This window comes from Ochotona curzoniae, unplaced genomic scaffold (assembly GCF_017591425.1).
Source record: "Ochotona curzoniae isolate NIBS_2020 unplaced genomic scaffold, NIBS_Ocur_1.0 contig_2210, whole genome shotgun sequence".
Classification (NCBI taxonomy): Eukaryota; Metazoa; Chordata; class Mammalia; order Lagomorpha; family Ochotonidae; genus Ochotona; species Ochotona curzoniae.
The window spans coordinates 31,023,499-31,037,003 of record NW_024465369.1 but is presented as its reverse complement, the minus strand read 5'-3'; the positions used below and the strand labels follow the sequence as shown (position 1 = coordinate 31,037,003).

The 13,505-nt window shown below is 38.8% G+C and overlaps 1 protein-coding gene across 1 annotated transcript in view; it reads left to right on the top strand.

The window, feature by feature from the left end:
* Positions 1-13,505, top strand: part of LRP2 (LDL receptor related protein 2) — a 198,817-nt gene that overhangs the window by 118,659 nt on the left and 66,653 nt on the right. The window contains exons 35-39 of the mRNA XM_040971679.1: positions 2,966-3,075; positions 6,629-6,806; positions 9,173-9,386; positions 11,134-11,373; positions 13,026-13,214. Of these exons, the coding sequence (XP_040827613.1) occupies positions 2,966-3,075; positions 6,629-6,806; positions 9,173-9,386; positions 11,134-11,373; positions 13,026-13,214 (931 nt within the window). The remainder of the gene's footprint in view (positions 1-2,965; positions 3,076-6,628; positions 6,807-9,172; positions 9,387-11,133; positions 11,374-13,025; positions 13,215-13,505) is intronic.

Below are 13,505 nucleotides of genomic sequence, written 5' to 3'. Positions count from 1 at the left end.
AGTAATCCAGACTGGTTTAATTCCACTTAACAGTGATTAAAAATATTTTTCATGAACTCAATTAAAAATATTAAAAATAGAAAATATTTACAGCTTAACAAGACCCTTAATGCCAAACTTTTATTTGTCTTTCATTTTGACTATTTATTTTCATTTTATTGAAAAGGCACTGAGGTAGAGGTCTTCCATCAGCTGGTATATTTCCCAAATGCCCACAACAGGTGGTGCTGGACCAGGTCAAAGTTCAAAGCCTGGATCTTAATCTGGTCTCCTGCATGGGCCATTGTCCACAGGCTCCCAGGTACACATTAGCCAGAACTCAAGCCTCAGTGTTCTGATAAAGGATGTGGGTCTTCCAAGTGGGGCTTTAACCACTATCCAAAATGTTTACTTCTGTTTTCTCTTTCAAACTGATTGTTTTCTGAAAGCAAGGTACCTGTTTTCTCCACCAGTATTAGGTGTAATGAAGAGGCAGCCAGTTAAGAATAACTGTGTTTACGTTTGTGTGTATAAAGCCACTTAATATGTAAATTTAACATTTATAACTCTGCCCAAGTGTAGTACAGAGGAATATAATTTGATTTTGTGTCTCAAGATCTGACTTTGAGTGCATCTTTGTTTGTTAATTTTATTGATTCACTGAACACTTGTAGTGGATGCTTTCTATGAAACCATTCCATGGTTTTATCCAAAAAAAATAGAAAACATTTTTTTCTGCTTTTAAGTAGTTCACATATCTGAGACACAGGCACGTACAAATACCCTTGCTCTCATGTGACAGTAATAGTGCTAGTGACAGGCTGCAGAGGTAGAAGGAAGGGGAAAGGCAGTAACAGGCTTCCCATTAGCTGGTACCTGTGAGCTGAATTTGGAAAGAGCATCAGTGTTTCTTTCTTTTTTTAAAAAAATTTCATTTCATTTATTTATTTATTACATTGCATTATGTGACAGTTTTCTAGGCACTGGGATTCCCCCTCCCCCACGCCCAACCCTCCCCCCATGGTGGATTCCTCCACCTTGCTACATTGCCACAGTTCAAGTTCAGTTGAGGTTCTTTCATTGCAAGCATATACCAAACATAGAATCCAGCATCTAATTGTCCAGATAAGTTCAATGGCTTCTTGTGGAGACCATCTCTAGTCTGAAGGTAGAGTCGGCAGAGTGTCATCCCGACCAATCAAAAGCCCCAGCATAACATCTGCAACAATCCACAACATCATGGAATTAGTGGACATAGTATTGGGTAGCCAATATGTTAAAAAAATTACATTTTACAGGTAGTATTTTTCATACTCAGTGTTTATTTCTGCTAAATAAAGACGTAGGGAAGAGTCAGCCCATTCAGAGAAAAAAATACTTGAATAAAGACCCAATAATATGAAAGTGCATTTTTGCATTGGAGAAAAACACTTTGTGTATTCTACTCATGATCTATTTGACCTTGGATAAATGACTTCTCTGAGCCTTGGATTCCTTATCTGAAAAATGGCTTTTTATTCCTTATCTACTAATAGCTCAGTGAATCAAAGTGATTTCATAGCATGAAGATATCTATGAATATAAAGTACTGTTTGACCACAGGGCAAATTGTCCTTTTAATGTTCTTATTGGGTTTCCCATTAGATCATATAAATTGTAAGCAATTCTTCCAGAAAAATGTTAGATTAATTAAGAAGATATGAGTAGTGTTCTCTATTTACCTATATGATATTTCTTCCTGTGCAACAGTAATTCTCAGTTAATTCTAAATTGAAAATTAAAGAGAAATTTCAAGGAAGTTGTTTTCCACTAGGGGTAGCTGTGTGCTTGATCATGGAAAGAAATTTTATAGTTGAGAAGTGAAGTTTGCTGAGAGGCTGTATAAGAGCTCTTACTTCTGAAAACCAGGAATCACACTTGCCTTTGAACTAAAGAAATCCTTAGGCTCAGGAAATAGTGTATTTCAGAAAGAAGCAAATTGAAAAGAGAAAACTTATCTTAGTCCAATTAGGGTGGAAAGATTCCATATGGGGCACGTGCTTAGCCTGGTGGTTACAGGGCTGCTTGGGATGCCTGCAATCCCATTTCAGACTAGGAAGGTTGGCGTTTCATCTATGTTTCATATTCTAGCTTGCTTCTCAAGTGCACACTGGGAGGTGGTAGATAATGCTCACACGATAAACCTGAATTGAATTCGTGGCTTCCAGATTCCACTGATCCTACTTCTGATTGTTGCTGGCATGTGGAGAGTCCACCAGGGATCAGAGCTGTCTGTCATTAAAACAGGAAGACTTTTACTGGACACAGTTGTGCTGGGTACCGTGTAAAGTACCTTAAACATGCCTGTGTCATCTTTTAGTTCTGTGATGGCTGTGAAGCAACTACCATCCTCTTCCAGATTTTATTGGTCAAGAAAATAAATACAAAAAGGCATGCAGAAATTTAGATTATGTATTCAAGACCTGGTAGTGCACAGACTTGAACTCATGTGTTTTAATTCAGTTTGTGCACTTGGAGCAGAGTTTACCTTAGCTCTGAGTAAATTTGGACTACATTTATCAACTGTGTTTGCCATGATGTGTCATTGAACGCCTTGGCTTAGCCATTCGGGTACAGGAGAGTTATGGAACACCCATTTGTTTGCTGCTAGCTTTTACTGGAGACATCTTTTTTGTTTTCCTCTAGGTTGTGTTTTGGTGTTTTTAATTATTTGAGTCTTTCTTTTTAAATTTTTTCCTGAAAATTGAAGGTGGATTGAACAAAGACATTTGGGAAGAATTTTTTTATTTTCTTACTCTAATTTTCTATAGAATTGATTTCCTTAATAAACCTGAGATGCAATTTGAGGTGATCCGAATCTCATACAAATTCTTTTTAATTTATCCTTAACCATGTTGGCAATTAATGTTTATAACTTCTCCTTCATTTTAACTTTCTTAGATTCCTAATTATGAAACTTAGTCCTAATAGTGACCTTATGGTGCAGGTTTTGACCCTCCGAGGAGAAACCAGATATAGAAAAATGCTGATTACCAATGATGGGACAGCTCTTGGAGTTGGTTTTCCAATTGGCATCACAGTTGATCCTGTTCGTGGGTGAGTGTTCATAAGTGGTACATGTCTTGTACAAAGCACTGTTCTCATTAGTGTCATAATCCGGTAAAATGGAAGATTCCACATTTAGGACATTCTTATCTTGCATGTCAACCTTTGTAAACTATAAATCTCGGTGAAAAAGAGAAATAGCCTGTTTTTATATAGAGGATATGATTTATGATTTTGTTCTGTGTTCATCATATTGTCACTGGACCAATAATATTCATACCAACCAGGGAAGAATTTTAGAATTTTTTAAATGGCGGAATAAGAATGGATAATGTATTCCAACTTTGAGAGGATGTGAGAAGCTTGAAAGGATGGGAGACATTTGTAATGATCTTGATGATTACAAGGTTCCTTGAAGATGGAAAATAGGTACAACCAGGGAGTGGTACTTGAGCCCAGAGAAGCAGCATAGGCACAGAAGTATTTGATGTGAGTCGGGAGAGGATCTGCAGCTAAAGGCTTAGGTAGAGTAGAGGGCAACTGATCAGATGGAAAATACAACAGTGAAGGTCATTTGGAGGCAAATCATAAAAGCCTGTAATGTTAGGCCAAGGAGCTGCATTCTACTTTTCTTCTTCTTTTTTTAATAGTAGGAGTCAGTAAGATATTTTGAGAAATGCAGTGATAAGTCAAATCTGTGTTTTCAAAAAGATCCATCAGGAGTTCAGTGGAAAAGGTCAAGAAAATAAATTTCAAAATATTTAATGGCCAAGGACCCTTTTGTGGCCATTAAAATTTAGTTGTTTCTCATATGAGCAGGGAAAGGAGGCAGCTGTGTGCTACATGAGCATTCAACAACCCAGGCTGATTGTGAATCTGCTGTCTTCAGTAGGAGACTTCCAAGGTCATTCTGGGTATCCATCTCTTTGAGATGTGGAAGAAAGAACATTCAGGAATGTGCTGGGAGGTTTTATGTGTCAGATGTATAAGCAGTGTGTACCACTTCTGCTTATATTCCTTAACACGCAATTCAGACACATGGCCAGTTAACTGCAAGGAAGGACATGCAGTGCTGAGGAAGCCATTCGTTGGCGAATTGGAAGCAATCTCTGTCATAGGACCTACATAGGGAATTTATAGAGTAGATGTGAGGATGATAAACCACACAGTCGTTGCCTTTGTAGCCTCAGGAGTACCTAATTGGAAAAAAGAATGAAGCATAAATACCCATTACCCAGGTGCACATATGAGAAAGGCTAAAACAAATTGAGATGACAGTACTACAGGGAAATGAATTTTCGACTTGATGGATGTGGTGTCATTTGGACTAGCTCTTGAAGTGTAGATGGAATTTCAGTAGGCAGAATTGGTTTTGCAGCTTTCTCCCTTGACACGAGGGAAGAAACTCAAGAACAAAGGCAGAGATATTAGAGAATGTTCTAATAGTCATCAAGAAGTCAGCAAGAGCTGTCCATTTGGGTGGGGAGGAAATAAGAAAAGCTTGACATTTTATCGGAGGTGGTAGGAGAAGAAACAGCATAAAGCCTTGTGGATATAGTAACTTATATGTTAAGAGAAGCTCTTGGGACAATGCTATTGAATTAGTTGTTGCAGAAAACTATCTTCGTGGATGATCAGGTGTATATACCAACAGGGATGAGACTATTATAGGGTCTGTGGTGACATGTGAAAAGGGATATTGAGTAACCATGAAATTTCAGTAAGAAGGAGTTAAAGATTGAAAGGAAGGTGAGGAGATGTGGTTTCTTTGAGTTCTTTATTGTAAAATTAGGGAAAGATGAACTTTTAGGTCAAAACGTTCTAGGAAATCTTTTTTTTAGACTATAAAAAGTAGGAGGTGAAACATCAATGATGAAGAAATAATTGAGAATAAACATTACAGAGGAAGAATTAGAAATGTGTGATAAACAGGAATGACTTGAAAGAGCCAAAATGGGAAATTATATAAAATCAGCTAAGAATGAGATACCTCAGCTAAGATTAGGTAGTTTAAATTTTTTTTAAAAAAAAGATTTATTTATTTTTATTGGAAAGGCAGATACACAGAGAGGAGGAGAGACAGAAATGAAGATCTTCCGTTCGATGGTTCACTCCCCAAGTGGCTGCAACGGCCTGAGCTGAGCCAATTCAAAGCCAGGAGCCAGGAGCTGTTCCGGGTCTCCCATGCAGGTGCAGGGTGCCAAGACCTTGAGCTGTTCTCGAGTGCTTTCCCAGGCCACAAGCAGGGAGCTCTATGGGAAGCGGGGCCAATGGGATTAGAACCGGTGTCCATATGGAATCCCAACGTGTGCAAAGTGAGGACTTTAACCACTTTGCTATCGCGCTGGGCCCTAGGTAGTTTTAATTTTTAGAGAATTTATAATTCATAAGAGTTTTGTGTTATCTTGCAAACTTCTTGTAGCCTGGAATAGGAGAGAAAAAGGAAAACAAACACACAAACAAACGGCAGGAACTAGCAAGCTAGGTACTGTGGGAGAAAGTCATGACAAAGAATACTGGTGACATGATTATGTATGAAGTTCAGGTGTGGAGGAACTAGGGAGGAACTAGTTAAGGAGTTCAGGCAGGAGTGAAGCTCAGAGGACAAGTTTAATAACAATTGGACCAAGAAAGAGATGAGTCAAGGCAAAGCAGGAAATTTCAAAATTTGAGAAGCTAGGGGCAGAGAAGTTGAGAGTTGAAGAGGCTCTTGGATGGAGGAAGCTGACTTGTGGGTGGAAGAAGTGGTGAGTAAGAGCTGTTTGAATTAATGGGTTTGAGAACTTTTGAGAGGCGCATATAGGAAGACTGTCTATTGTGACCATAGCAGGACATGAGGTGAAAAAGAATTAAAACGGAGTCAATCTAAACATTGTGTTCTCAGTGGGAATGAGAAGCGGCCTTTCACACAAATTCATGAATTTTCATGCCATGAACCTGACCATGCTGCAAGGCCACATGCTGCATGGTTCATGTGTGTGCATATTGAATAAAGTTAATTGATATCATGTGATCAATATGCTAATGGGACTCTGCTCTGAAAAGTGTGTTCCTTATTTCTGCTATATTCTGGGTTAAATTTCAAAGCCCTGCATTATTTTTTATTGCAAGAAGTAGGTTAGGTAAGAAAGTAGCTGGCAGTGGTAGATGGCAATTTAAAGAAAAATGAAATTAGATGCCTGAAAAGTGATCAGGGACGTTCTTGGGAACATTTTACAAAGTTTTGACTTTCCTAGTGTGCTGCAAAGTAAATTATTCTTTGGAGAGGAATTGTTTGCTCATTTGGGTTCCTTCTCTGTTGCAAGCTTCTCTGGATTACTACCTTATGTGTCCCCTTGATAAAAGATCTTAACCTCCAGTTTTAGTACTAGTTTAAATGGCCTCTACCCCAGTAATAGCTAGGAAACACACAGACATTGATAGAATATTGGCTAAGTATTCTTCCATATTGTGTATAGTGATACAGAAGTTCCAAGCTGCCTACAATGAAATGTGAGCATCTTGAGGACAAGAAACACATGCTTGGATTTGTATGTTTGATAGATGTGCCTCCCTGCAATGCACTTCCTATTTTATTAAATGCTGGTGTGTTTCATGGTTGTAGGAAACTGTACTGGTCAGATCAGGGCACGGACAGCGGGGTTCCTGCCAAGATTGCGAGTGCAAACATGGATGGCACCTCTTTAAAAACTCTCTTCACTGGGAACCTGGATCATCTGGAGTTTGTCACCCTTGACATCAAGGAGCAGAAGCTCTATTGGGCCGTCACCAGCCGAGGAGTGGTGGGTGCAGCTTTGGTCTCTTGGCCTTTATTACCGGGCCTGCATGCTTGATATTGAGTACTCGGAGCAGTCTGCAGATGTTCTTGAATGACATTATTTGCGGTCTGTACCAGTGCTTTCAGTGTTTTATTGCGCTTTCTCCCTCAAGCCAGTCTTGCCGTGGTTGAAGTTCAGTGTTTTGCAGTCTGTGCATATAGAATTATATGCATTGATTCTTTTGCTCAACTTGTGTTTTTTACTTAGGGCAAGTCAGTTTTATTTGCCATGTCTTACTTGTCTTCTTTCTTTTGGTGCTTTAGGTATTTCCATGCTTTACTTTGAAACTATTCTAGGTTCTCCAGCTGAGAGACAAAGGGAATATCTACAGCCAGACTTGTGTACCCTTATCTGTGGCTTCTGCATCTGTGGATTCAGCCATCTAGAAAATACTTAGAAAAGAATTGCAATTCTATTGAACATGTATAGACTTCTTTGTGTTGTAATTGTTACTGTCTATACAATATGTATAGCTATCATTTATGTAGCATTTGCATTGTATTTGTTATTATAAGTAATCCAGAGATTATTTAAAGTTTCTAGGAGGATGTGCATGGGTTATATGCAAATACTACATCATCTACAGATTTTGGTGTCACATATTTCCTACAATATAACTGTATATCTCTTTTTGTCTACCAATCTCTCTCTCTCGATGGCCAATTTATGAGTCCAGCTTTCCCTTAGAGTTGCACAGTTTTTGTTAATGCACTGAGTGGTTAATGTACATGTGAAACTTCCTTTACTGATCATTTTCAACCTCAAGATAGAGATCATCATATCCTGCAACAAGACACAGACTATGAAGTTTCACTCATTCCTTGAAATCATATTTGACTTCACAGCTTATACAGCTTATCTGGGCCTAGGCTCACTGAAGATGCTCAATAATAATTAATGCTCAAATTGCTGGGAATGTTGAACTCAACAGGTGCTCTTTCTTGCTTTTTAAGCAATAGTTATTTCAAGTCTTTGCCACTGATGCAGCCCTTGAGACTGTGCTAGGTTTGGCTTTCAGTTTGTTATCTGTTCTGCAATTCCTGGTCTCACTCCTCACGTAGGATTAGGCTGCTTATACTCTTTTGGGGTTGCATTTTGCAGCCTTGAGTGCATGTGTTGAGTGAGGAAGCATTTGTCCCACAGTCTGTTTCCTCCTGCATCCTAGACAAAGCTCATCAGCTGCCTTCCCTTACTATTTTCACGCCCAGTCCTTTGGAGTTGGTGCTTTTTAATGATGTGGCTTTCCATCCTTTCTCTGATGCAAGTGTCCTCATACTTCTCCTTCACATGTTTCATCATCTCCAAATCCTTCCATTCCTCCTTGGCGTATTCCTGGGTGTTCACTCTTTTTCTGCCACCTGACCACTTAGAGCAACTTCTCTCTGACCTTCACTAGGTCAGAGCCCCCATTACTGAGCCTCTTTCTGTTGGAGAGCTGCTGTTTTCCTAAAAACCCAGTCAAGAAGTTTGATCATTGTTATGCTTGGAACCTAGCCTGTAGAAGTAGATCCAACACTTCAGCCACCCTAGTCTAGCCCCCACTCCTACAGCCATTTGTCTTCTAACTCCTATTCCCTGTGTCTAGCCTTCACGAGTATCTGTCAGTTTCTGGGATATAGCCTAGTTTTGGAACTGCTGAACTCTTGTCTAGTAAGGCAACAAATTAAGTGTCACTTCTCATTCATTCCTTCTCTCTCTCTCTCTCTGTCTCACACCAGTTCAGTTCCTGGCACAGCAGGGACACTTCAGACAGGTTTTTGAATGAAATTACATGAGCTAAATCTGCATTGATTTTTTTCTTTCTCCAAGAAGAAATGCACTTGTCATTTCCCCTTAGGAACTTCAGAGTTCTTTTCTAGTCTGCTAAGGTCATTGTGACTGTAGCTCTAAATGAGTATTTCAGCAGCATTCTGAGCTCCTGTGTAGGTTTACTGACTTGGGTAAGTCAACAGAGCACATTTTCTACCTTCTTTATAGGAATTGTTGAAGATGTGAAACCCAGGGCCCATCAACTCCTGTGTTGGCCCACAGTTAGGCATTCAAGTGTTTCTGTAACTGGAGTCTTAACATGCAGGGAGTGATTATTCAATCTCTCTCTCTCTCTTTTTTTTTTTTTTTCACCGTGCCATCTGACAATGTGACTGACTTGCATTTTGGTCACATATGTGGGGCAATGGGCTCACTGCGGGTCCAAGTATAGTGGTGATTCTCAAATCAGAATGTAGATATGAAAAAGCTCTACATATTGAGTTCCATAGGAAAGTGAGATGTTTTCAGTATGAGGATAGCAGCATAATTCAAGGAAACTAATGTAAATTTGAATCTTTTAGATTGAAAGAGGAAATGTGGATGGGACCGAGAGAATGATCCTGGTACACCATCTTTCTCACCCATGGGGCATTGCAGTGTACGAGTCCTTCCTTTATTATGCTGATGAGCAGTATGAAGTCATTGAAAGAGTCGACAAGTCCTCTGGGGCCAACAAAGTAACTCTGAGAGATAATGTCCCTAATCTGAGAGGCCTTCGTGTTTATCACAGACGTAGTAAGTATTTGTCATTGAAACACACTCACACATCTATCCTGCATTTTCATACATATACACACTTCTGTCTGTGGGCACATGCTAATGTTTGTAGCTGTAGTGGAAATTGCCAAAAATATAAAACCACATATAAAACTCTTAACCTCTTATGGTTAAGAGTTGAAGGCTAATCTGGCATGTGAAATGCCAAGTTGGTTTCAAAGTAAGCTAGTCCCACTCTGTCCCAGTCACTTTGTAGTCCTTACTCTTGCCTCACAGCGTTCTCTGACATGTTAGTTATTTGTTTCTTGTCTGTGATCTGTGTTAGATGTTAGTGTCCATGAGAGGGAAGATATTTTTCCCCATATTTTCTTTCCTACCTTGTACTTAGAATAGCACTGGGCACATGGCAAATGCCTAGGAAACGTTTATTGAATGACTACAAGGAAAGTGTTAGCAGAACCACAATCTGACTTTTCACAGTAATTGGCAGTTTGCTGCACATATGTCCTGGATGCATCATTGTAGAGACCTCACGGCTGTTACATAGCACACGGCAAAGTCGGTGATGATTCAGAGCTTTGTCATCATTCTGCCAATATCTTTTCCTTTGAACAGAAAATGTCGGCACTTGTGTACTACTTAGGTGACATTAGATCGTCCTCAGCAAACACTATGGATTTAGTAACTTTCCTGACTCTGTGAAGATTACTATTGCCACTTAGGTTATCAGCTTATCTATTTCTATGTCTGAGAATAGAGATCTACAGATTTATGTATCTGTGTATAAATTGTATATGCAGGTAGAGAATGGAAAAGAATATATGTGGAAAGAGGTGAAAAACATGAGGTTGTAAGTAGAATGTAGTACTAATTAATTATGTTTTTTCAGTTCATAAGTTTCATCTCATAGAACATTAGTGGCTCAGAAAAGGATTACTGGACTGAAATTTGAGTATCATCTTAATTGAGTTTAAATCAACACTTAGGAGAAGGAAATAATTTTGGTGTCAGCAATAGCAAAACTTCCTGATTATAGCCCCAGAGGTTGCAGATGAATTTCTCTCAAGTGTTTTGTATCCTTAGTACATACAATAAGCAAAAACAAAAATGTTAACAATTAAAGATGACAAAAATTTGATAATTTTGTGTGCATCAAAAAAAAAAAAAAAGGAATACATCTAGATCTCGTCTATTTTAACATAGTTTTTTCCAGAGGCAATATATCTTCTGATTTGTCTCTTTCAATTTTTGTTACCATACAGAGTTTTATTAAAAATAGCTTTACATATTCTGTAGCTTTTAGTCTCTAACAAAAGCTTATTGGTCAATCTTCCTGTTTTATAATCTAGGCTTATCATTTGTCAATTATTGTATGTGAGGAAAAAAAATCCTTTGACTATTCTTATTTTATATGCTTTAAAATACTTGTCCATGACATTATTAATTATGTAGTTAAACTGGTATAATTTTGTGTGCCGGTGCATACATAAAGAGGAGAAAAAATGAACACATCTGTAGGCAGATTTCTTAATCTTTCACATACTTTATTATAAACAAAACAATTGGTAACCCACTCTAACTAATAGTTGTGATGTTTTAATATTTATTACTTATAAGCTCTAGCATCACCAGTATTGCTTTTTAAGCTGTTAATCCAGCTGTATGTTTTGTAATGAAGCTTTATAGCAAATAATTTGATAATGTAATTTTAACACTTGAGTTGAAGGCAGGGTCATAAGTTTCAATCTGTTTTGCTTTCTTTTAGATCTCACCCAGTCCTCAAATGGCTGTAGCAACAATGTGAATGCCTGTGAACAGATTTGCCTGCCTGTGCCAGGAGGACTGTTCTCCTGTGCCTGTGCCACTGGATTTAAACTCAATCCTGATCATCGGACTTGTTCTCCATATAACTCCTTCATTGTTGTTTCAATGCTGTCTGCAATTAGAGGCTTTAGCTTGGAATTATCAGATCATTCTGAAGCTTTGGTGCCAGTGGCTGGCCAAGGTATGCCAACTCCAATGTAATGAAGAGATGACTACATGTGGGGCCACAATAACATGTCTTCCTGTTTGAGTACAGCATACACAAAGTGTGCCCTTATTGGTAAATAAATCATGTCAGATAAGAGCCAGTTTAGAGAGGTTCTCAAATTCCAGTGAGTGTCAGAATCACCTTCAGGGCTAGTTAGAAATCTGAGCTTGATCCCATTTCCATGTTTTACTGATTTGGGAGTTTGTGCTGGTGCTAGTCCCTAGAATGTGAGCTATTGCTGGCTCCTGGACTACACTGGGAACCAGAAGCCTAGACTCCTATAGAATGTGGCGGGAACTTGAGGGGTTATGACTTGGTATTCATATTCACTGTGCTCTTTGTGTCTTCTTTTAAAGATTTATTTATTTGTTGGAAAGGAGTAGGAAGAGAGGAAGAATATCTCCTATCCTTGGTTCATTCTCTGTTTCTGGGCCAGGCTGAGGCCAGGAACTAGGAATTCCATCTGTGTCTCTGATATGACTGGCAGGAACTCAAGTACTTCAAGAACTTCTGCCTCCCAGGCACAGTAGCAGGGAGCTTCATTGGAAATAGGGTAGCCAGGACTTGAACTCCTATACTGATAGGAGATGAGTGTGTCCCAAGAATCTGCTTGACCGTGCTGTGTCATAATGCCCTCCTTTGTGTCCTATTTATGTTAGTGGAGATGGAGGCTTTTCTGCTATGAATTATAGTAATGAATAGCTCACCAATAGTAATTTGTTAGTATGTCTTCCATGAATTAAAGCATAACCATATTTTTGTAGTACTTCATACTTGTGTACTGTGAATTTATAAAATAATGTATCTTCAGGTGAACAAGAGTTTTTAGGCCTATGTTGCCACAAGAGGAATTGGGAGTTTAGTAGCATCATAAGAAGTGTGTCAGGGGTTGGCACGATAGCTCAGTGGCTAAATCCTCTCCTTGTTCATGCCAGGATCTCGAATGGGTGCTGGTTCATGTCCCAGCAACTCCACTTCCCATTCAGCTCCTTGTTTATGACCTAGCAGAGCAATAGAGGATGGCTCAAAGTGTTGGGATTCTGCATTTGTGTGGGAGACCTGAAAGAAGTTCCTGTTTCCTGGCTTTGGATCAGCACAGCTCTGGCTGTTGTGGCCACGTGGGGGAGTGAACCTGTAGATGGAAGATGTTTCTCTCCATCGCTGCTTCTTTCTGTAAATGTGTCTTTCCAAAAAAAAAAAAGCGAATATCTATTAAAAAAAAGAGAAGGGTGTCATAGGCTAAGATTGAAATAGAGAATAGAAGGAAAAGGAAAAAGGAGGAAGGGATACAAGCATGGGAGAGTTGGTCAGAGAGAAAGAAATTCACCTGGTAGGAGGAATCAGAGTTCTGTTAGCAGCCAGGTTCACTCACTCTGCTGGTCAAGCCTGCCATCAGTCATTTCTCCATGGGGCCTGAGCTCTTTATTATGGGAAATGACATTTAGAAACCAAGATCTACATTGTGGATGTGCTCATTGCATTTGGAAGACAACCGGTTTTATCTTGTAGTGGGGAATTGGTCAAAGCAGGGGGTTGGAGAATGAGAATTAAGAAGAAAAACAGATATTTGAAAGTTCTAGTTTTAGCTAGAGCATTGTTTAACAGCATTTTCTCAAATATTCCAGGTCGAAATGCCCTGCATGTGGATGTTGACGTGGCCTCTGGTTTTATTTATTGGTGTGATTTTAGCAGCAGTGTGAGATCTTACAATGCAATCCACAGAATCAAACCAGATGGCTCTTCTTTTACTAGCCTCATTACAAATGGGATAGGAGCAAATGGAGTCCGTGGCATTGCAGTGGATTGGGTAGCAGGTATGTAAGTTATAGAATGATGTCTGTGTTTTTATCTAAGTCATTTTATTTTATGTCAGAAAGTTTGGCTTAGCTGCTTGTACTACAAATTTGTTTTCTAGCCCATTATTATTTTTCTATAAAATTATTGAGATCATTTAAGAGAAATTGAGTTGTGCATTTAGATCAACCTATGTATTTATTAAATACTCGCTAATGTATTTCAGTTGAAAGATTTTTAACAGATTATTTCATTTTCTTCTGTTAACACAATCAAAACTATTGGCAAACATGGTTGTAAATACTAAGTTC